This window comes from Catharus ustulatus, chromosome 8 (genome assembly GCF_009819885.2).
Source record: "Catharus ustulatus isolate bCatUst1 chromosome 8, bCatUst1.pri.v2, whole genome shotgun sequence".
NCBI classification, from domain to species: Eukaryota; Metazoa; Chordata; class Aves; order Passeriformes; family Turdidae; genus Catharus; species Catharus ustulatus.
Genome location: NC_046228.1, coordinates 35596640 through 35620552, shown reverse-complemented (window position 1 = coordinate 35620552; position 23913 = coordinate 35596640). Strand labels below are relative to the sequence as shown.

The 23913-nt window shown below is 44.5% G+C and overlaps 1 protein-coding gene and 1 long non-coding RNA gene across 2 annotated transcripts in view; one reads left to right on the top strand and one right to left on the bottom strand.

Moving 5' to 3' along the window:
- Window positions 1-2678: 2678 nt before the first annotated feature.
- CTNNA3 (catenin alpha 3) overlaps window positions 2679-23913 on the bottom strand; it is a 413367-nt gene continuing 392132 nt past the window's right edge. Inside the window, exons 17-18 of the mRNA XM_033066154.1 lie at window positions 20050-20184; window positions 2679-7808 (exon numbers count right to left, since the gene is read on the bottom strand). Coding sequence (XP_032922045.1) covers window positions 7521-7808; window positions 20050-20184 — 423 coding nt within the window. The 3' untranslated portion in view covers window positions 2679-7520. The remainder of the gene's footprint in view (window positions 7809-20049; window positions 20185-23913) is intronic.
- On the top strand, window positions 8077-16729 carry LOC116999441. The gene is made up of 4 exons (XR_004418572.1): window positions 8077-8171; window positions 11983-12055; window positions 15761-15993; window positions 16620-16729. It is a non-coding gene; the product is annotated as an uncharacterized LOC116999441 (long non-coding RNA).

Sequence of the window (23913 nt, the reverse complement as noted above, 5' to 3'; positions counted from 1 at the left end):
GATCTATTTGGCTTTTCACAACTATTGGGATAAATGTAAATGCTGTATGTATAATGTTAAAATTGCTTTTCTGTATGAATATAGTTTTTTTTCTTCTAATAGCAAAAGTTAGAAGTTTTTTACAGATAGTCTGCTTAACTACCCACCTAGTTGAGATAACAGCCCGTGACTGTGTGATGGGGGCCCTGCAGCTGACACGACAATTGTCAACGTTCACCGGCTGCAAAGGGCCGGGACCACCACCCAAATTAAAAGATGGTAAGAAGAGGATTAACACCACAAGCCAAGAAACAGGCATGCTTTTAAAAGGTGGACCCAAGGAGTGGCCATGCTAAATAGTTCCCAGAAATTTTTCACCATGTAAGAAGAACTATGAATACGCAACAGGTTGATGTATTGTAAAGGGTGTTCCCCGAAGCAATGGTGTGCTCTTGGCAGCTTGCCAACCACCCGACCGTTTTAATCCTTTGCTTTATGTGTGTCTCCTATTGTCTTTTTATTAAACCTTTTAAATTTTACCAGGACAGTGAAACGTGTTTTTCACATTAGGGCTGCTCTCCTGCACTGAAATGGCCTCGGCTGTCCCAGGCACATTCAGTGGCTCTGTTGCTGCGAGCAGTACCAGGCTAGGCAGGTGTGTGTGCTGCTGGGAGGGCTGGGGACAGAGCCTGGGCTGCTCCTGCTGCTGGGGAGGCTCGCAGGGGCACCAGCCTGGGCCAGTCCTGGGGCTGCTGTGCACAACAGGCTCCGGGCACAGCCAGATTGGGCTCTCTGACACCTTCCCTGCATGGCAGGTCTCCGGGCATTGCCTGCATCCTGCTGCCATTGTCATGGAGAGCAGTAGACTCTGCTTCCTGCAACTTCCTGCAGGGTTGTGTATCTGTTACCTCCTTACCTACCTGCGAAGAGAGGAATAACATGGCTCCCTCTGAGATTTGGAATTAAAATGCAAGTACAAACCTGATGGTTGTCGTGCTTCGGGGAGAGCCAAGATCAGAGTACTGAAGGTAATGTCTCCAAAACTCAGAGGCAGCAGTATAGAAGTAGCAAGCAGTGACAGAGAGGTGGCTGAGGTCTTTAAAACTCTTCTGATGATCCCATTTATTACTGTAGTTCTCAGGAGAGAGCTGGTTTCCTTGAGGCACCCGTAACAAGAGATTGCACTGCAGTGGCTTCAGGAGTCCAGTGAATGATTCTTGGTTTTAAAGGATAAATCTTGTTTTCTAATCTCTAAAGGTCTCGTTTTCTTTTATGATACATGGTTTGCCATCTGTTCTCAGAGCACACAAGTTTAAGGATGCGAATTTGGAAAAAATAATCATTTTCTAAACAAGGAAATCTATTGCTGTTGCCAAAGCACAGCAATACTCTTCTGTATGTGCAGCTTTAATTCTTTAGTGTTCTGCTACTAACCCCTGTTTTACCCTCCCTTTAGGTATCAGAGTCTTTAGGCATTACAGTGTGCAATTAATCAACACAGCTTGCCAAAACAGCTTGGCACTTGGGTGAAAAGGGTTGGGGTCCTACTGCCAGGGCGGTGGTGTGAGAATGGTAGCAATTAGGCTGAAGTGGTCAGTGGATCTTTTATTCATTGAAGGAGAGCTAACTACAAAGGAAAACCTGTCTACAAGGGAAAAATAGAGGTGTTGAAGAAATATGGGGAGTTAATCTCTCTCTGCATTCTTCAGGTTAGACAAGCAGGAGGGTATGAGCAGGTTGGGATCATACTGATTTCCCAGGACAAAGAAAAATCTTTCACTCCAGAAGCAAGGATGGAATTCAAGTACATGTTGGACCTGTATAAATAATTGCAGCAACATTAAAAGCACTGCAAAGTGATCTGAGTGCTGTTCCAGCTCATCTGCTTCCAGCAGGCTGGCCCATGAGAGTGTTTGTTATCCAGTGGTTGGGGATGTGACAGTCCTAGCACTGCCTTTTTCCTCAGTGACAAGCAAAATGTCCCTGAGTCCGGTGATAATGAAAAGTGGGCTTCATCAGGAAGGGGATGAGTGGGTGTCAAAATCCTTACTGCATGCTGACAATGAATTGGCGGCCTCAAAGTGCTGAGTACAAGGTAGACACGTGTAAGAGGAACTCCACACAAAGAAACACCCCAGAGGCATTTCTGCCCCTTAGTAAATGCTGCCCTAGCAATAGAATTCCAGAGCAAAAGTTTTTCATGTTGTGTAAGTGTCAGCTCCCCTGTGCTCAGAAAGGGGCACACTCGTCCTCTCCTGCAGCAGTGTTCCCACAGCAGGGCAGAACAGGGCCGACATGGGCACTGGCACACCTGCTCTGCCAGCCCAAACTCCACACTCGGGGTGAAGGTCCTAAACAGGGAGTGGGCACAGCTGGGAAGGCCCAGAGCACGGCTGTGAGCAGGACACTGGGAAGGTGCAGCTGTGCCCAGGGGCCCACAGCAGCTGGAATTTTTACAGGTACTGGAACAGGGCAGGAGGAGACTGGCACCTTTGCCTCTGTTCGATACCCAGCTCCAGGGAACTGGAACACAGTTTGGCTTGTGACTGGATTTCCAAAACAGCAAACTTCTGTTTTGGTCACAGACTGAACCCATTATCTGGGAATATCTAGTGCAGGCAGTATCTTGTGTACAAGCTAAAACAGCAAAAGAGAATAGAGAAGGCCTGGGACGAGGGGAGTGAACACAGAATAGTTTGGCAGGTTTGAGTCTTGAATTTAATTCTAGTGACAGGGTTGTCTACACTCAGTTTATTTTTAGCCAAGATTATGGGTTAAATTCACAGTAATTGCTTCAGATGGAATCTCTGAGATGGATACAGTCACCGAAATGTTAGTATATTTGTATATGCTGAATTCATTCCAGAGAACAAGAGGTTCTTCCAGGGAGAGAGATAGGAAAGAGTAGTTGAAGGACAGGATGCTGGGGGAAGTGAAGCATCTTAGTCATTCTACATAGCAACTGCTTCTCTTGAAATTATATTGGCTGGTGTAAAGCTTGCAGCTAGACAAAAATTATTTCAGTGATAATAGAGCTCATCCTAAGCCAAAAAGTTGTCTCATTTCCCTTTCTTTTTCTAGTATAGTAAGTATGAATATCCTATTCAAACTCTTCAAAGGTTTGCAGGTATAATTATTCTGTGCTTACTTTTTTAATTGCTGGAGGCTTAAGTTCCACTTTGCTTTTTGACTGACTAGATGTAGTTGCCGTTCTTTTGCCATAAGATGCAGCCATTCTTTCCCTGTCAGATTAATTCAAAAGCAGAAAATTGAGGTTTAGTATATGAGATGCTGCACCTTTATAAGGTGAAACACTAGTGTAGTTCTGTGTACTTGCTATGAATTCTAACAACTTCAGTTCACTGGTAACTAAATGTTATGGAATTACACAAATATATTTAATTATAAATGTATCTGTATATTTAATTATATTAAAATAACTGCATGATGTTACTCGTATTTTGTGATGCGTTATAATAGTCATTACTAATGTGTGTTGTGATAGATCTAAAAAACAAATAGGTAAATTATATAATTGTATAAACTGCAAAGCCCCAAACCCTCAGTGATGTGAGTGTACTAGACTGGGTGTGCAGAGGAGTGGAAGGCAGAATAGAGCCTGTAGAGCCTTTTGCTGTTTTTTCCTCCTTGGAAAGAGGAAGGGATGGGGTGTTGGTAGCTGCTCCAGTCATGTGCTGCCCTCTATGAAGGTAACAGAACTGCAGCAGAAAAGCCAATGGCTCTGAAATGACCAGCTTGGTAAAAGATTGAGGCTCGAGAGGAAACATCATCCTGCACAGGTCATCTCTGTGCTCTCCAGCCGGCTTTAACATGGTCATTTTCACCATCAGGAAGCAGAATATGAGTATTTCCTATCCTGTAAAAAGCTTCTTAAAATATAAAACTATTAGATCCACTTCGTGCAGGGCAAGCTTTCATCTTAATTATTGCTTTTAGGATGGAGCCAAAAATTAATTCCTCAGCTTCCAGTTCCTTGGACTACAGCAGCATATTGCTCGTGTTGATGAGAGACATCAGGGGCTTTAAAGTATTTTCATGGTTTGTTTGCCATTTCTGCTTTGGATGTATTTTGTTTTTCTTCATGCCAAGAAAGTTTCCAGTGAGTTGTGGTTTGTTATTTGAAAGGTGGCATTTTTCAGTGCAGCACCACTTCCAGTGCACAACACAAAATCTATGGCTTGTTCATTAACACTGCTGATGCATTTTCTTCCCTTGAAGAAGTAGTTGTGCAAAAACCAAACCCACTGATCACCTTGGGGAGAGAGAGAGTGAAGCCAGGTCTAATGATCTCCCAAGGAAAACAAAAGTGTGTAGCATCATCAGCTGGATCTTTAATGATTGAAGTACTCTGCTTATCTGGTAAATTGCCTCTCTGGACAATATCAGGAGTGCTTTGTTCTGTTCTCTCTCTGTTCCCAGCCCCCGGAGCATTAGGGGGTTCTTTACCTGTGGTCTGTTACCAGGCAGAGCCCCCTCAGCGTTCCAGGCTCGGTTCTGTGGGGGAGGACAGGAGGTGGGAGCCTGGCAGAGGGCTGAGCAGGGTCCCTGGGGCCCGGGCCTGGCAAAGGTGCCCTATTCCCATCCTGGCCACACTCCCTCACACCCTACCTGCCTCTTCCAGCACAGGGCATTTGTTCTCTTCTGGCTTTTAATCCAGCCTGAGGCAACAGGGATTTATTTAAGTCCCCAGAGTTCAACCAGGAGCAGCACACAAGGGATTAGTAGTATCTGGAAGCAAAAATAGGTTTTACATAGAATTTTATTACCTACTGCTGATAAAGACTTAATTTTTTTTTTTTCATCAGAAAGTAAAACTTCTAAAGGCTCATGAAAGAACTTGCTATATAAACATACTTTTCTCAAATGCTTCAGTTGTGGACTCACAGAAAATAAAAAACAGAAACCTTTCAAAAAGTGCTGCAGGACTTTGGAAACACCATGCCAGGCCTGACATCAGGCTCTTAGTGGAGATGCAGCTGTAGAGCTTCCCCAGTGATACCAGGCTGTGTTGGGAGAAAAAGTATATTGGTTGTTTATTAAAAGTAAAAATTCAATAGCTGTGGGATTCATGGAAATGACACAGATGTGTCCTTTCAAAACTAATGGGTTTCAGCAGTGGGACTCTCACTTTTTAGTGCTCCAGTGAGAATTTCTAATACCAAATTGCCTCCAATCATCCATCACACTTTGCTCTGTAATGTGGTAATGGGGAGAGGCCAAGGTAGGGTAATGCAATAATGGGAGCTGCTGAGGTGAGAAAGCTGCAGCTTGGCCAGGCTGAAGGCACCATGTGAGGGGCAGACACAAACTGGGGAGAAGTTCTGCTCTGCAAGCTGGGCTGGCAGGGACTGAGGAGATTGCAGGGTGAACAAGGAGCTGCTTGGAATGAAACTTCCTGAGCAGTTTCTCCTCCTTTAGGATTGTCCCTCGTAGCAGGGAGGTGGTGGTTCCCTGCTCCCCGGAGTGGCTGAGGGGTAATGAGCTGGGCTTTTTACAGCTCCAGGACTTGCTACCCTCTGCCTCCTTAGCCAGCAATAAACTTTTTCACTGGGGACTGAATTTGACCCAAGGTAAACTTAGTCTAGGTTTAATTATTGTTCCTTTGGCTCTTCTCGACAATCTGCAGTGGCTTTTAAACTCCTTGTTCATTTAGAGGGTGGTTTTTGTGTAATAAATTGCTGTGTTGAGATCAAAGTGGCTACTGAGCATGGCCAGGGTAAGGGCAGAGACTGGCATTGCAGAAGGAGCACCAAATGAAGCACACAGTGTACTGTAGTGACACTGGTGCTGGAAAGCCTCTCCCGTGGAACAGCTCATGGAGCATACACAGTGTGCTGGAAGGAAGGCTGGTGTCTGGCCTGCAATTTCAGACACACAGGAAAAATCCCACAGCACTGATGGCAGAGTGTCAGGGTGTACATGCTTCTTTATTAACAATGTGGTACCAAGGCACTGGTCACAAGTATCTGACTCCAAGGTGACTGGGATCAAAGGTGTGACCTGGAGACAAGAGAGTTTCAGGGCAGCTCACAAGGTGCTGCCAACTTCCCTCCTGCCTCTGGAGCCCTAGGAGGAGCAGCAAAGCCAGGAGACATGAGTAGCATCTTGATGCAAACATGATGGAGGGAGCTGGAGTTGGAAAAATGGTCTGTAGAATTTTTAGTTAAATTTTAATACATAGCACTTACAGTTTCACAGGATTTCATAACCAACAACCTAGAAATTACCCTGGCCCAGTGTCCTGAGCTTACAGACAGAGCAGCTCCAGAGGAAAAGCAAAGTTCAGGGTTATTCTTGCTCAGTATTCTTGCTGTGCAAACATGGTAATGAATGATCTGGAGCAGCGGCCCAGAGTGTGGAGCCATCCCATAATGGCAGTCAGAAACACACAGCAGCTCTGCTTTTGAGGGAGCCCTTTCACCTTAGCAAATACAGAACTAATGCCAAAGGAGCTACTGAATGGCCAGGCAAAGGCATCTTGAGTAACAAATGGATCCTGGGAAAAATTCATTACATGGCACAAGGCAAGTTAGAACCTTCTAGAAAAATCAGTCCAAGCGGTTTTCAGATTCAGAACTGTTTAGAAAAAACCTGTTTTTCTTAAGTACACTGCAGAGGTCTGGCTAGCAGGATTTACCTTCATTACACAATAGAGTGCAGCCATTCAGCACTCACCAGCACAATCCTGCGTTTAGGACTCATCTGTCAGAAGTAACTTCATTCCCTACAGCTGCTTTGGAAAAGTCTCCACATTCCTAAGAGTCAAGAGAGGTGTATTTCAGACGCTGGGCTCAGGATAATGATTTATTTCAAAGTTCTCCTTTCATATCGCAACTAGGGAAGGTTCTTATTGTTAATGTCTGATTTATCTGAATTGCCAAATGTAAGAGTCAGAAGATTTACTGGGGCTCACAGAAGAGAGCAGGGAGCAGAAGAGAGATTCCTGTTTGTGTTTCCAGAGACCTTCTAAAGAGCTGTCACCCCTGCTGGCTTGCACTCCATGCTTTTTAATTATATTATTACATCCACATTGTTCCAACACTTTGTGTTGTTTCACTGAACATTTTCAAGCTTACATCTCCGAGGCATGGTCCTAGCCAAGGACAGGTATGGATGCTCCGTCTGGACCCAGGTTTAGAGCCCAGACTCTGGGCTCAGCTGAGCTGAGCTGGCCCACCAGCACCAGTGTGAAACCCTGTGTGTCACAGAACAGAGCTACTGCAGTGGGGGCCACTGACCCCTGCTGAGGGAGCTCTAAGGCCTGGGGAATGCAGGATGGCTTTGGGCACTTGGCACATTGCTCCTTCCCAGTGTGCAGACACCTGTTTGTCACTGCAGGAGAAGGAGTATTCTGTTCAACTGTGCACTTCTAATTAATCCAACAGCATTTTCTAATCATTTAGGCAAGTGTTACCTTACAGATTTAGAGCAAAATGTTGACATATAGGATTATTAAATAAGTGTGAGAAAAGATGAAAAATCACTGGAAATTCAAGATAGGAAGACACAGTGGCAAAATATTAGACAACTTCTCTGCCTCTGAATTCACTCATGACTTGCACAGGATGGATTCTCTTCTTTGCAGAACCTTTTCTGACAGCAGCATAGATTTCTTCTGGCTTCTCTCTTTTAACCAGGGGCTTCTTCTCTGGAGCCTTCATTCTCCACATCACAACTGGATGTCGTGGGCCAGTAGGACTCTGAATCTTGATAATCTTTGTGGATGCAATATAGGACATCTTCACTGTCTGCACCACAGAATTCATTAAATTTTTGGCAGCCTGAATTAGTGAAGTGACGCTGTCCAGCTGTAATAGGAAACAGAAACATCAGCCTAAGAAGTCAGCATGCTTTTAATCACAGTAGGCACAGGAGTAAACAAACAACAGTTAAAGATTACCAGTGACTAAACCATAATTTTTACATGTTCTCCCTTTGTGTGTTTGATCACTGTACTCCTAATCTGCTGCTCAAATTTATTATGATGTACAGAAATTTGTGCTGGTGGAATATATATAAATGCTTTGAGAGATAATGCTAATGTTTTGTTTCTTTAACAGAATTCATGATGCTTGTCTGCAGGGTACTACTGCAATTACTACTGATGGGTAATGAAACCAACTTGCAGAAGAGCTGTGAAAATGTGACCCCTTGCTTCCTTTGAGCCCTAGGTAAGGCCTCCAGCTGCTCCTGTCACATTCCAGGTCCCACAGGTGCTCAGGAGCAGTGCGGGGATACTCTGAAGTCTCTGGCTCTGGCAGAGCTGCTGAACCTGTTCTTAGCAGCCAGGATTTGTATGGGATATTAGAACTGGGAAAACCCACAGAAATCCCGGTGACTGTGTGGCCCCTCCAGCTGCCTGGGGAGTGCCACCCAAGGGCAGAATGCAGAACAAAGCCAGTACCTTCCCCAGCAGCGCCACAGCCAGGGATGTCTGCTGTCACACTGCTCATGGACACAAACAGCAACGCTGAGGAAGCTCTCTATGCCTGGGATGGAGAAATAGGAGGATGCCTCTTCCAAACAGGAGAACCTTCACACTTCACCTTCTGAACATCCCCTCTGCTGAAGCATTTGTCTAAAAGCACTGAGGCTGGTTCTCTGAAGGGCTGTCTGTGGGTTTAGTGGCAGAGTGATCCTGTGCTCTGCCATGAAGCCCAACCCCAGAGCCCTGGGCAAGGTACAGATTTACAAATGGGGTTATTAGGAAAGGTTTGAGGACTTCTCCCTTTTCCAGATCAAGCAAATTTATCTCAGGTGAGAGATGTGAGTTATTATTGTCTGTCTTCATTCTGATTGCGTAACACAAATGTAAATAAGGCAGAAACAAACAATGCAGCCAAGAGAGGCTGCATTTAGTTGCCATTTTGAAACACCTCTGAACTGGCAGAAAAATCTTCCAGTTAATACAATACACGCTGCTGCTCTCTAGAAATGCAGAAAGAAAAAATAGTATCTGGTTGAATGCACACATATGTGCAATGGCAAACTGAAATTATCTCCATTCCCCAAGAAAAGGTGTAAAATCTACCAGATGGCCTCTGAAGTTCACTCCCTGCTGCATGATGTGAACTTCCTAGAAAGGGCTGCCAGTCTGTAGCAGCCACGTGGTGTTTGTATTGCACTGCTGCCATTAGTGCGTGAGTTTGGGTCCTGTGGTATGTGACCCCAACCAGCTCTCAGAAGCATTGGCCCTGTAGCACAGCTTGTGTCCCATACTCTGATATGAACTTCAAAGCACGTACTGACCCCCAAATTTCAAACACTTCTTTATACATTCAACACCTTTGAAACAAACCATTTCCCAAAGCTGCAGGATGTGGGGAAGGCTGTGCTCAGAGTTCCTGTCCCACACTCCCAACACCTCTGCTGCACACCCCTTTCCCTTATACCCTGACAGGCTGCAGCACTGTAAATGCTGAAGAGCCAAAGCCCGACTCCAAACCCAGCTGTAGAGCTGTTCCACATGGCAGAATTCCCCTGGCCTTGGCACTCAGAGGAACTGAACCTGTGCCGTAGCATTAGAGCTCCACAAAAGCTGTCCTGAGGCACACACAGCCATGCAGGCAGCTGGCCCCAAGCTGTGAGGAACAGCTCTGTGTGTCCCCTGCTGAAAGGCAGTGACCCAGAGCCCACCATGTGTTTGACCTGGCTGGGCTGAGTCAGGACAGGCACTGAGGGGCAGGGACACTCAGTCAGTGCTGCCTTTTAGGCTGTCTGCCCACAGCACTGGCTGTGTTCCTTCAGCCTTCTGATGCATCTTACATCTGCCTTCTCAAGAGAAAGGCTGTGTTGGGGTGGGATACTAGCTGTCTTCAGAGTTGGGAGAAGCTTTTAGATGTTCTTAGATGTGTACTGCAGATGGCAACAATCAGGCCATACGTTTCATCTCCTTTTTTTGGCTTTAGAGAGCAGTTGTTTTTCTACCTCAGTGCCAGTAACACTGTATGGGTTGGTGGAAATCTGTTGTTCTATAAAACTGATGTACTCAAGAACTTTCTTCACTTGGATGCTTTTATCTCAGATATTCAGCAGGCTCTTCAAGGTCTCATCCAGGAAAACTGAAGAAATGAGACTTGGCATAAATGAAAGACTGATGAAATATTCATTGAGCGTTTAAGTTCATTTCACTTACAGAGATGTAGCTGCAAACTCTTCAATGCACAGCAAGTGGTACATAAAGATTCACTAGCAAAACAAACAAACCAACCAACCCCACAGTAAAAGCTGTTTTATTCTTGCCTAACTTCACTTTTGCTCTTCCAGCATTTTCCATGGATATGCCATGCCCCAGCCTTCAGATTTTACAGGTCTGACTACGTGAGTTAAGACAAGTTAAGTACAGTAAATTCACGAATACAAGCCGCACTGAGTATAAGCCGCATCGCCGGGTGTTGGCAAACATTTTGTTTTTTGTCCATAAATAAGCCGTACCTGAGTATAAGCCGCTCTGTGTTCGCAGCGAGGACCCGCGTGCAATAAAGTTGCCAAATAGTAACAGAATCAAGGCAGGGCAGGGTTTACTGGCTCGGCTCGGGCCGTGAGGGCTCGGGGCTGCCGACAGGGCTAGGAGGCCCAGCTCGGCACTGCCACTCAGCAGGGCTGCTCGGGGCCGGCCGCCACCACCACTGAGCTCGGTCACCCCGGCCCCGCACTGCCCCGCGGCGGCAGGGGGGACACAGAGCCTGCCAGCACCTGCAGCAGCGATAGGACGCGGGGATGTGGCCTGCCTGCTCCTGCGGTGGCGCCACGCAGGGATGGGAGCCCCCCAAGCCACGGGGCCAGCAGGAGAGAGCTGCCCCTGCTTCCCCCGAGCCGCGGGGCCAGCAGGAGAGAGCTGCCCTGCCTCCCCCGAGCTGCGGGGCCAGCAGGAGGGAGCTACCCCGCCTTCCCCACCCTCTGTGCTACCTGCATGGAGCAGCTCCACCCACGGCGCAACAGAGTAACCAATTTGTAACAATCGCGAAATGCCGGCTTTTACTGGCAAGTTGCTCAACTCGGCACCTCGGTTTCCACTTCTGGAGGTGGAAATGTCAGAAAATTATTCACATATTAGCCGCTCCTGAGTATTAGGCGCATTTCCGGTGTGGGAGCCAAATTTTAGTCAAAATGGTGCGGCTTGTATTCGTGAAATAACTGTAATTCATTGAAGGCTTTAGGAAAAACATCCCTTGTCATTTCTTTCCCCACCTGTCCTGTGAGCATTAGTACTTGGCTGCAATTGCAGAAGGAATTCAGAATTATTCTGACCACTGTAGTTTCACATTGGGGTGAAACACAAAAGATACAGAGCAGATGGCAGTACTTTTTAAGGCAAAAAGTACCCCAAATCAGGCTGGCAGCACTCATGCTGAAATCCACTCGCCCATCTCCAGCACTTTTATTCCTCTGTAATAAGTCCTGAGAGCAAGAAAGCAAACTCTCCGTGGAATAACAAAACTGAAGGAAATGTTAAACAAGAAATGAATTTTGAAACCTTTGAAATTTTGAGCCAGGGCCCTGCTCTGTGGTTTGTGTGGCCGTGCAGGTGCTGTCCAGTTCCCTTAGGCAGTGCCAGACCCAGCCTGGAGCTGTGCAGGCCTGAGAACAGCACTCCCAAAGTGTTCTGTGTAACAGGGCAGTGCCTGGAGCCTCAGTTAGAACCCCTGCACTGCTCTGCTGGGAGGCAGTTTGTGCAAGGAACTGGAAGGTTTTGCTGTTGGAGAACAGATGGATTACTTGGCTGTTTACATTATCCCAAGTTGTACTGACAGTTCAGCCAGATTTAGGTTTTCCATACAGGTGGAAGCCGAGAACTGAACATTAAATGCAATTTTTTATCAGTGTTTCAAGTCTGAACTTAAAATTCTTTCGGAAACAAGGTCAGTTATTAAAAATTGATTTTAATTGAAACACAAGGTTCATGAAATACATTCCTAGAATCAGATTTCCTTTGGTACACTATACCAAGAGACTAAGACTGAATTTCTATTTATATGACAGCTACATCTGAAAGTAACATGAGTTCTGCATTTTCATGGAGAGCAGTGAGTGTCTGAGTAGTGCTGTGTTTCAGGTAAGGTGTCCTTACTACATTGTGCTTTTGATTTTAATCTGCTTTTTTACTAGGTCTGGATATTTGTCGTTTTTAATTATTGTATGGTTCTTTCAGTAAGGTTGCCATATAAAACAGCCATTTAATCCCTTAGCATTAACAGTAGCAGAACAATCCAAACACGTTGATTATTAAGTGTAAAGTCTGGACTGTTGAAGGCATTGGAGTTTTTGCTGTGCCTAGGGCAGGATTTTAACACCACTTACTTGCCTGGTTTTCTGAGCCTCCCTTTTTTTCTCCACTCAGAGTAGTGTTAATTTGTTTTTAGTGCAATGGAGATGTTGGTCCAGCAGTGGCAGCAGAAGCTGGGTGTCCAGGAAAGCACAGCAGTTGAAACTGGTTCCCTGGGCTGTGTGCTCATGAGCTGCCAGGTGACACACAGAACCTGAACCCCAGTACAGCCTGGATGGGAACTGAGCCAAAAGGAACCTTTTCCCTGCAACTGTTCCCTCACCTCTGCTTTCCCATGCACAGATTCCATCCCCATGGACACGGCCTCAGGAACTCGCTTCACTGCCTGAGTTTCTTTCCAAGGAACTGAGTTTTCCTGAAACCGTGGCTGTTCCATTGGCTATCAATGTCTGTGTGTCCAGCCAGTGATTGCATTCAACACCTCAGGGGTGTCTGGGGTCTGTTCTATGCGTTAGCCATTTTTCAGGTGGGGAAATTGAATCTAGTGGACTAAAAACTAACCATTGCCCGACTGCTTCAGGCTAAGCAGGATTCAAAGAACTGAAAGCGAGTTCTATAATTAGCTCAGGCCTGTGTCCAAGTTAAATGATAAACAACTTACATTAAGGGCTGTGAAATTGTTCCTGTGCAACATGATAATGGAGCAGATGCATAGGCAGGCAGATAGCTCAGTCCCTCCCTAGTACTGCTACTTTCACTTCCAGGGAGGATTTTAAAAAAAGGAACCTATGCTTTTTACAAACAGGCCCTTTAGAAAAAGAGAACAGTGGCTTAATATAAATCCTTTCCTTGCTATTGAGGAAGAAATAGTTTGTTGCAGTCATCGTTTATATACACTGAGGCTAAGAACTGTAAGATACATCCTGATTTTGCTAATTACCAGAGTAATTATTACTAGGAAAAGTTAGCTATCCTTTAGTGACCAGAAATACTTCCTACTCCTTTAAATTACTTTTTCTCACTAGATGCTGTTTAGAAAGCAATGGTGTGATATATGTTATAAAGTAGTTTGTGTTTGGTGAAAGATAAGTCATGTTTGTATACATAAAGAATTTAATAAAGTAACTTTAGTTACACCGAGCCACAGAGAGGAGAAGGATTGCTTCACCAGATTCCAGCGCTGCAGATGCTGACAAAGCCACAATTAGCAAGTTAATAGAACCAGCCCCAACTGGAGGGAACTCGTTATGGGACAGTCCAGGAAACTCCCCGGCCATGAGGACTTGATGACCACCACTAATCAAGATAACCAGGGTCCTCAGGAAAACCTACATTTCAATACCCAGTTCCAAACCAAAATCTGCACACATCAAAATTCATCCTTGCCCAGAAACTGTTTTTGTCCAGTCCACAGTAGAAAAAGGAAACTACATGAATATGAGAATCCGTGGCAGAAACAAAGGGAGTTTTGCCCCAGACTAGAAAAACTCCATAAAAATGGACTGCCCAGGACAGCATTTGTAAACACAGGGGGATCCGATGAGATAGAGGTCAGATCAGTGTGTGTGTCCACCCAGAACCAAACCCGGGCTCGGTGCTGTCCTTTTTTTGATTGCAGCCATTGAGGATCATATTTTGGTTGCCAAAAAAAAAAAAAAAATTGCTTCTTAAATCTTCTTAATTCGGCTTGATTCATTTATTATCTATAACAATAGTAACTGAGCTCTTTGTAAGGAAAATCTATCCATTGCTTTGCTTCCAAAGGCCAGGATTTCTATATCCACACACCTGCCAGTGTACACTAAGCAAAAGCAAGAAAGGTATAATGTTGCTAGATTTAAAAAACCCAGAGTGAAACATTTCTGTCAACTCTCAGCAGAAGAAAACTTGTGTCAGCTTGAGCAGTTCGGTATTTTCAGAGTCAAATACTGAAATAAATGATTGCATCCATGATGTGAGGCCCTTCAAGTGCTCTCTCCTGTCCATTCAAACAGGATTAAGAGTTCCCAGGAAGTGCCAAGAACAAACACCACCAGGAGCAGCAAATGGCTGAGCACGGAGCAGGAGCTGTGCCCTGATGCTCAGGGGTATGGCTTTGTCAGAGCAGCCCACTGCATGTGAAGCAAGGCAAAAGGGATGCTGAGGCACCAAAGTGCACACAGCAGTGAGAGCAGAGGAACCAAGCAGGTACCTGTAGGGACTCATCTCGGCTGTCAGGGCAGCCCCTGTTCCAGTGTCATTCCCAGCTGGCTGTTCTGCCCATCTCACTCCTCCTGCAGGGGGAAAGTGCAGCCGGACCCTAAAAGGAGCTGAACTGCACTGCTCCCAGCTCCTGCCCTGCCAGAGGGGCAGCTCCTGAAGCCCTTGCAGTGTGGCAAAGGCATGGGGACATTGGCCAGCTGCCACAGCAGCACGCAGTGGCCAAGGCGGCCTTTTCCTGGGGTGTGGGTATTCAGGGATGGGGACTGGGTCAGCCAAAGGCCTGGGAGCAGAGACCCTCCCTTGCATTTTTCTAACTCCTGGCTTGCAGCTTTGCCTCTGTGTTTTCACAAGGGGTTCAGTCTCCAAAGCTGGAACACATTCATTGCAGCATTGTGCTGGAAACTTGTGATTTTAAAGGCCTGAGAACTCAGCAAGTGAAACAGGTATTTCAGTCAAGCCTTGGAGCATGAAGTTAGACACATTAAAGCACCTCCATCTGGCACAAAAGCAGCCTGACGTCAGTGTGTAAGTTACAGTCTGGCTCTTGAGATACTAGGGAAAAGGGCTGAAGATAAATGAGACATCTGCAGAAACAGCAGGGCGAAACAGCCCTCAGTGCACAGGTAAGGCTGGCCAACCTGGGGTGGTGAGGAGGGGAGTGGGGGAGGGCTTCTGTGCTAGTTAGCAAATTCTGGGATACTGGGACTCTTGAAAGTTTGCTTTTCCACACCCTTCCTTTTTAAGGCCAAAAACTTTGTCTTTCTTACCAAGTACAATGTGAAATGAAACACAAGAACACAATGACTGTAAGTAGCACAAAACAGAATTGCCTGACAAAAGTGATGGAGCACAGTATTAATATACGTAAGATGTGTTCACTTTTTGCCCTATGATACAATTCTCTCTAGTTAAAGCCATGATTGCAGAAGGAGCAAACTGGCAAGGCAAGGTGCAAGCCTATGGCTGTGCAGTGGTTGTAAGTGAAAGATCAGCTTATCTGCATAAGTGAATGCAGTTACTGTCAATCTGCATACTGCAAACGTTACCCCATTATTTTGTGCCTGAAGAGGCACCAATTTAATTAATAGAAGGAAATGTCTCATTGCTATTTAATCACTCCTAATGAAGACTTAGCGAATCCTCACCAGTTGGACTTGTGCAGCAGCAGTACTCCAGTATTGCATGGGACTATGAAAGACTAAATAGTGAGCAAGGAATTTTTAATGAATCAAAATATCAAAATATCAAAACTGCAGTGAATGGAGAAGGAGAAGGTGATGATCCACATCTCTTCCACTGCTTTTCTTTTTTTTTTTTTTCCTTTTTTCACAGGACCCCTTCCAAGCTCCATAATATGGGGCTGACTAGAGAGTACTGGAGCTTGGGGACAGACAGTGAGAAGGGCAGACTACAAGAGTGTGGATCCTCAAGTCCAAAAGCCACTTAAACAAGGAGAACAGTGAGAAGAGCTGTCAGCTGAGGGAAGTTCACAATGCATCCCAGCTGCCCCAGGGAACCTGGCCTAATTAAGCTGCACTAATGATACAGCCAGGTGTAAGCACTAGGTAAGACTGCAGCTACAGGTATGAACTGTAGCCCCTTCCAGGGCAGGGGGGCTGAGCACTGCTGCAGGGCAGACAGGGCACACAGATCCACAACAGCTGAAGAGGACTGAGCTGTGTTTATAGATTTCAACATTGTTTTTCATATGCATAATGCTCTTTGTTGACACGGAATAAGTGCCAAACTGAGCTGTGCTGGCAGCCAGCAGCCCCTCCTCCAGTGCAGGTCCCCATGGAGGTGAGAACACACTCTGCTGCTATCAGAGACACAGCTGCTCCTGAGCCATGGCCCTGCCACCCATGCTCCAGACCCTACAGCCTCTGCTCTTCATCCCGCTGTTCCTCTCACTTGGTCTTTAGGCTTCGGGAGAGGCTGATTTGGGTTATTTTTAAATGAACCACTACTCTTGTGAGAAGGAATTTTCCTTGAAGGTGATGGAAATGCAAGATGCTCGTGCACAGTTGTAATGGTTGGAGAAGGAAGGTGTGAGGTGGATGTAAGATGTAAGAGCCTTCTCAAAGCAGAGCTGTAATGTGTGGATTCCACCAGCTGGTACTCAAGAGTGGATTTGTCCCTGTGGAAGTTGGTACTGACCCGTGGGAATGTGGGAATGTCTCATTTTTCACAGGACAGGAGCCTCCCCCTCTCAGCTCCTGAAGGAGGTGGCAGATGAGGGAGGAACTGCAAGGAGCCAATGCCAGCCAGAGGGGATGGGTTGTCCAAGGACCAGGGAGGTCATTCCTGGCACACACCTGCAAGGGTGCAGGAGGGACCTGTGAGTATGATTATTTCCTAATGCTCTCTCTGAAGATTCCTTTTCCCATAGCAGGTCTTCACTAACTTGATGATGGATTGTTTCAGGTATCTGGAGACTGACAAGGTTTTTCTTAATGCACAATAAAACCTTTACTAGCTGTTTTTTGGTTTTTTTTCCTTAATCATCTTGCTGTCTCTTTTTCTGATTCTCATTCAGAATATAACATACAATCCTACTCCAGCTACAGCTCTGACTCTTGTATTTTCTAATGGAGTTCTAATACTTCTGGGGAGGGAGAAGGTGGGAAGGGGGAGAACTCCTCTGCTTTCTCACGCACAACTGTGGTTTGGCACTTTTTCCAAGGCCAGCTAACCTAGGAACGTGATCCATTTTTGAAGCCCCCCACATGCACTTTCAGAGCTGGAACCTGCTCCACCTTTTAAGGACAGCAATTCAGTAATGAGCCATTTGATACCACTAGTGCATTTCTGTCCCTCTCAACTGAGCAATTCTCTGTACAATGTAAATCCTGCTGTTCTTCTTAAACTGAGGCAATTAGAACATAAATAGTTCAATTAATACAGCAGGCCATCACTGGTTGGTTGGGCTGCAGTTTCACATAACCACAGTTTTAACTGCAGTTGAGCACGGTCAGTTATGAATAGCCTCCCCTTCCCAAGGGGGATACCAGGGAGGCTTTTTTCAATTTTCTACAAATTTTTCATAACTGAGACCAACCAACAGTGTGTCCATGTGTGTCTTTAAAAGGCTCGGGGTGACAGCACGAGTCTCTTCTGACACTGGCTGGCAATTTGGCTATTTGCTATGTAGCACCCATATTATTTTAAAAAAACAAAACCACAGAGTCATTGTTGGAGTATTTTCCAGGATTATCTAAGAGAGTAGCAGCCTTGCAGCATCTCACCTTGATTTCATAGATCACTCCCAAAGCCATTCAGGCATCTAAGCATGTTCTTCATTTCCACTGACACCCCAACTAAGCACCTACTTAGCTGTGTTGATTGAACTGGGAGGGAGTTGAGCATTTATCTGAATAAGCAGTTGGCTTTCTCAGGTTTCTGGACAAGTTCTCATCCTCCTCCCTTGAAGCAGGGTTAGGACCTACGGTGATCCCTTCAGGATTATCAATGAATTTACATTTGGGGTTTCATTTTTAGAACTTAACATTTTTGCACTAGGTGGATTAGGCACTGTTGAAAGGAGTGACACAACAAAACAGGTAAAGAAAACAATGAGAATATTCTACAGCAGGAGGCAAAAATAGCAAGAACCAAACTTGGTCCCAACATTTGGTTTTACCATAACCCACACTGGTCACAGAAGTGCTTGTGAAAAAATACAGGTAAGGAAGAGAAACTTTGTAAATGTGCAGCCCAAGTTTGGCTTCAGAAATTATACATTCAATTAAAATTGATTAACTGTATGTTCCAGAGGTTCAAATGTGGTGTCTAAATTACCATTTGATTAGCCAGCACAAGTATCCTGTAGAAAGGAGTATTTCACACCTCACTTCAGCAACAAAGGCTTCATTTCTGGTTAGTTTATAAACCACATGAAATGTAACAGTTTTAGTGAGAGATAAATAGGGAGAGGCCTTGACAGAGGCAGAAATAGATAGGGACAGATATCAAGGGGTAGAGACAGGCCAGACACAGGGAGAGGTGTAGGGATAGGAACAGAGAGGTTGACAGGGAGAGGTTTGGATAGAGACAGATGTACACAGGTGCAGACATGGACAGACAGAGACTGACAGATGTGGACAGAGGTGCTGACAGATTCTGACAAGTAGAGATAGATATTGACAGGTATTGACAGATACAGAGACATTTTTGACAGGGAGAGGTAGTGACAGGTACACACAGACACTGACTGAGACAGCTACAGATAGATCCTAACAGATTCTGTTAGATTTTGACAGATTCTGTAAGATTTTAGCCGATTCTGTTAGATTTTGGCAGATTCTGACAAATACTCCCAGGTTCTGACAGAGATACTGGCAGTGATGGAGACAGAACTTTGACAGATTTTGTCAGATATTGACAGGTACAGAGAGGGACAAATATGGACAAGTGGAGTAAGTGTAGGTGGATAGAGACACATATAGATAACTGGTGATAGCTATAGAGGTAGAGATGTGTGTATATAAAGAGATATGGCTATGTATAGACAGAGATGAGTTTAGACAGGCAGAGCTAAATACTGACAGCTATAGAGAGGTACTGACAGGTATGGACAGGCGCAGGCAGCTGCATACAGGCAGAGGTAGGAATGGTTTGATAGAGACACATAGAGTAAGTATACTAAATACAGATAAATATAGAGAGCTGTAGATAGATCTAGACACGCAGAGCAGGTATATAGCTAGGGAGTGGTAGGTACAGAGAGAACAGACAGGGATAGACAGAGATGGGTAACCCGAGATAGGTACAGGTACACACAGAGACAGGCATAGATTAACACACATAGGTACAGGCAGATGTAGGGACATAAATAGGTACAGATGGAAGCAGACAGGTCCAGATCAGGACACACAAAGACAGATGAACACATAGCCAGTGATGGGTACAGACAGACACAGAGCATTCCAAACATGTGCAAAGGGTAGAATGTGCTCAGTGGGAAGGGTGCCTTTCCTGCTTTTGTGCCATTTAGCAGATTTATACCTTGGAATCATCATCCCACGTGCTCTAGCAATAACACATCACAGAACATGGGGATGTGAAGGCATTTTATGGATGGCTGTGCTGAGGCCAAGTGCATAAAGTCACAAAATGTCTTTTCCCTGGCTAATGATACTTGACTGGAAAAGAGCTAGTAACTCTTAAAGCAAAACCAAGAAATTCACTCAGGAACAACGTCACCTTGCTCTTCCTTTTATTTATTTCTGTAGACCTGTAAGAAAACCCTGCAGCTTTTTTTTCTGGCCTGGAACTCCACCCCTGAAGTGTTTTCATTGTGTTCAGACACACATGAGCATATTCCACATGTAAGCCAATGCACCAGCACTGTCAAATGGGCTACTGTTTTTCAAACCAAAATATTTCACAATAACAGTGGTAACACAATGTGCTGGGAGAATTTAAAAAGAAAAGGTGATTGTTACTCCTTTGAAGCCAGAAGTCTTACACTGCACTGTTGCAGACTCTTGCTGTAAAGTGAGTGTTAGAAAAGAGAACAAGATTTGGAGTGCCAGTGGAACAGGCTGCAAGCACAGAAAGCCCAACTCCAATGTAACACACAGTCTGACTAACAGAGTACTCCATGCCATTTTTCTACTTACTGCAGACATGATGAGCTCTCCACCGAGATTCTGGATTTCTGCTTTCACCTGGCTGCAGATCTTGAGCTGATGGGAGTACAGCTTGATCTGTTCTAGGTAAGCCAGTAAATCCTGTTTGCACGACTGGTCTGGGCACTGAAAAGAACAATAAATAAAGCATTTCAGTAACTACTGATTCCAAAGGATGTCTCAGGAATCACATTAAAACTTCACTGAGGAGCATTCCAGTTGCAGACTGCTGGAGCCTTGCTTTTCACTTAAGTTGTATTGGGCTGCAAAGTTCATTCCTCTTGGGAAGCTTTTTAATGCTTGAGTTGGAAGCTCAGATTAAACCTAAAATTCCCCATCTGCACTCTGTATTTAACATTGCTGTCCTTGCCTAAGCAGTATTTCTGAACACATCCCTCAGTGTATGGAGCAATTACTTCAATTCCTTTCCTAAGATGATCTCTAAGAAAATACCTCCATTAACAGTGATGAGGGCATTCCAAACAGATCTTGTGGGCGATGTAACCATACATGCAGACATGATAACATCTGTATATCATGCTTTATCTTGTAATATGATCTATGGGGTTTTTTTGTGTTCCATCCAGAGTGTATTGAACTCCATCTGCAGATCTTCTCTAACAGGGGCAACAGCAGAATTAGAATGTCTTATGGAAAAACTCACTAATTTCAATATTCTTAACACAGATTTATATTATAGACAAAAAAATATTCTTTTTCTAACCTGATTTGCCCCCCAAATACATGGAGCACTTGGAGCAATGTTGCTCTGTGGGTACCAGGCCAGCCATGAAAGGCTGGGTATGAATTTGTTCTAAGGCTGATTTTTGTTGCTATGGCAGAATAAAGGGATCCTAAGGGGAATGGTGAGCCCGTGTTGTGCAGGTTTGCAGACATGATTTTGGTCCTGGTGTGGTCCTGACTGATAAATACAGCTCCTTCCTTTTGACAGGAAACCCTGCTCAGCACTGCATACTGAAAAAACAAAGATACATCCCCACCAACTGCACACTGGCAACAATCACCTATGGTTTTATTGAACTCTGGTCAGTGCATTTAAACCCAAAACCAGTGCCAGAAAAAGCACCAATTCTACTGAACTCCAAGAAGATTTCAGCTCCTGACTTTGCTGAAGCAACAGTGCCTGTTCAAAAGGCTGGTGTGACAGTGCTGTTCTTCATGGCTGTGCAATGACATTTGCTTATGTGACTTCATGCCTTAGACTTAGCAAAAGGTAACAGCAAACAAGGAAAGTCAGAGTGTACAATTTAAAATTCATTAATATGACTTAACATCAGTCCTTACCTCATGTTCTGCTGCATCCATTATTGTTTCCTGTATCTGGGTACAATTTACAACAAAACCAAACACTTCTTGACATACTCTCTTTCATGGGTGATGTTTTCAAGATGCCAGCACATTATGGAAAACTGCCCTAAAATAAGTCTTTATTTCTTCCTTATTAAGCACTGCTTTAAGGACTGCCCAAATCAGTATTTATGTAATGGACTGTCAGTGTTTAGAAAGCTGGAAAACTCACTGTTTAATTTAATTAATAAAAAGTTATACTTCCAGTAAAATACAATGCAATCCCTTACAGCACTAGAACTCATAATACCAAGGTAGTGTGTATTCCTGGAATGAGATTCTTCCTCCTCCATTTTTTCCTTTCCATATTTACACTGGAATTTTTATCCCTTGGCCTTATCCTTTCATCCTTTTGGCCAGAAAAACTAAAGGGAAAGGTGTACTGGGTATCACTTCAAACAGTGACAACAGCGATTACAGAAGTTCAGAGACAAGAATGGTAATTATATAATACTCTTTTACATAAGAACAGTCTCAGGCTAGTCACAGGTACTGCCTCCCTTACACAGCATTACAGAAACGTGTGTCATTTTAGGAATGATACGCAGCAAAGGTCAGGAGACTGCACTCAAGAACAAGACCTTGAGGTTCACTGGAAACACTTTCAGTGCCAGAAACACTCAAAAAAGCCAGTGCAGGGTATTGATAAGAAACTTCTCCTGCAATGTAATGATGCAACTGTCCAAGCCTGTTCCCAGCTTCACTACCCAAGTGGATGCAGTGCATCTTCCCCTCCATGGGCCACAGCAAGGCCCACACAGAGAGGAAGGCTGGAGTGAGTCCTGCTATTCCTCAATTACAAACACTGGGGCCCCCTAAAAGTGACTCCCAGGAGAGCAAAACAAAGGACAGGCTTTTTAAGACAGGGTTGTTCAATTGCAGAAGTCTTTGTTGCAGAATGGTTACACTGGAATTTTCCATAGATAAAAGAAGTTACTGGACAAAGGAATGGAAAAATATCAAGGCCTGTATCATATGTCAAGTGTATCAGAAATAGGTTTGGTTATGTAAATTCTGGGGTGGCTGCTGGAGGCTGGGAGCACCGTGGCAGTCATAATTCACAATGCACTTGTGATTCCTGTGCACAGGTTGCTGTTGATGCTGTAACTGTGATGATTTTCACCCTTGTAATCTGAGCCATCCTAGAAATGCTTGTGAGTGTGGACTGAAACACTGCTAATTGTACCACACTGTATCCCTTCCCTTCAAACTCAGCAACAGGGAGCTATAAAAATCATTCAAATCCTTTTTTTCCCCTGTAACAGAAATTCCACGTGTCAGTTGTTTATAAAAGGCAACGTGAAATACTCCACTAAAAAGTGTCAGTGCTGCTCAGGAAGGCACTTATTGGCACTCTTGAAGGGCTTATCCAGTTTGGCCCAAATTCAGAGAAAAATTATTTAGTAGCCCAGAGGAATGTAAGTTTATTTTATTTTAAGATCTTGGAGTGCAAGGCTTAGGAAACCTGTCAAAAGTAACAGCTGAGAAAAAAGAATTTGAAAATACCTTTGAGATACAAAAAAAACCCACCACAATGAGAAAAGAGCTTTCTAAGTTAAAGACTAACTTTGCACAGCCAAAAAAGGTTACAGAAGTTAAAAGATCTCTAGCCAAGCAAGGAATGAGAGGATCACACCAAGATGATCTGTAATAGGAGGAATAAAGCAAGATTCTCTTTTTTCTGAGTTTGACACCTATCTAGCAATCCTTGCAGTCATATTCACCAATACTGGAAGGGCTGCCTTAGTTCACCTTTTGATTTGTGTTTGGGTTTTCCTGGTTTTAATGGATATATTGCAATGTAGAAAGTGCATCTAAAAGCCAAGCAGCACCTCTAAGTAAGGAGTGTCCTTCAGATGCACAGAACAAATCCCACGGGTCAGGTGCCTCCTGGGTGTCAGCTGTGTTCAAGCTCTGAGCCAGGACAAAGGCAGAGTTGGTGTGAATTCAGTAAAAGGGTTACAATAACCTGAATGATGTTACATTTCCCAGCAGCTCTGAGGGGACACACGAATTATCACCACTAATGGTTCATTAATACTTGTTCCTTACACTGATTTGTTCATAGTTCTGGGATTGCTGTAGTAATACATCTGAAATCTTTCCTAAAAGCAGTATTTCAATGAGAGTGGATTCCCTGTCCTAACACCAGCAAGTATTTATGGCCCTTACTCATCTTTGGCTTTCTTATCTCATCATTTTCTGCCATGTATCAGTGACAGGTTTGAATTTTAATCTGCAATAGATAAAATCTTGAAAACAGCTGTCCAGTGCTGGAAGAATGTGTGTCAAGATCAGGATTGGGAAATCCAGACATTTCACTGATATTTTTACACAAATCTGATCACAACTGTACAGAGGCAAACCAGAAATTCTTTGTTATCTGGGGTTCAGGGAGACACATGATAACCACTAACAGACTGGTGTCGCTTCCTAGACAGGAGAAAAGCAAGCACTGAGTATGAAAATTAAGAGTGAAGGGAAGAG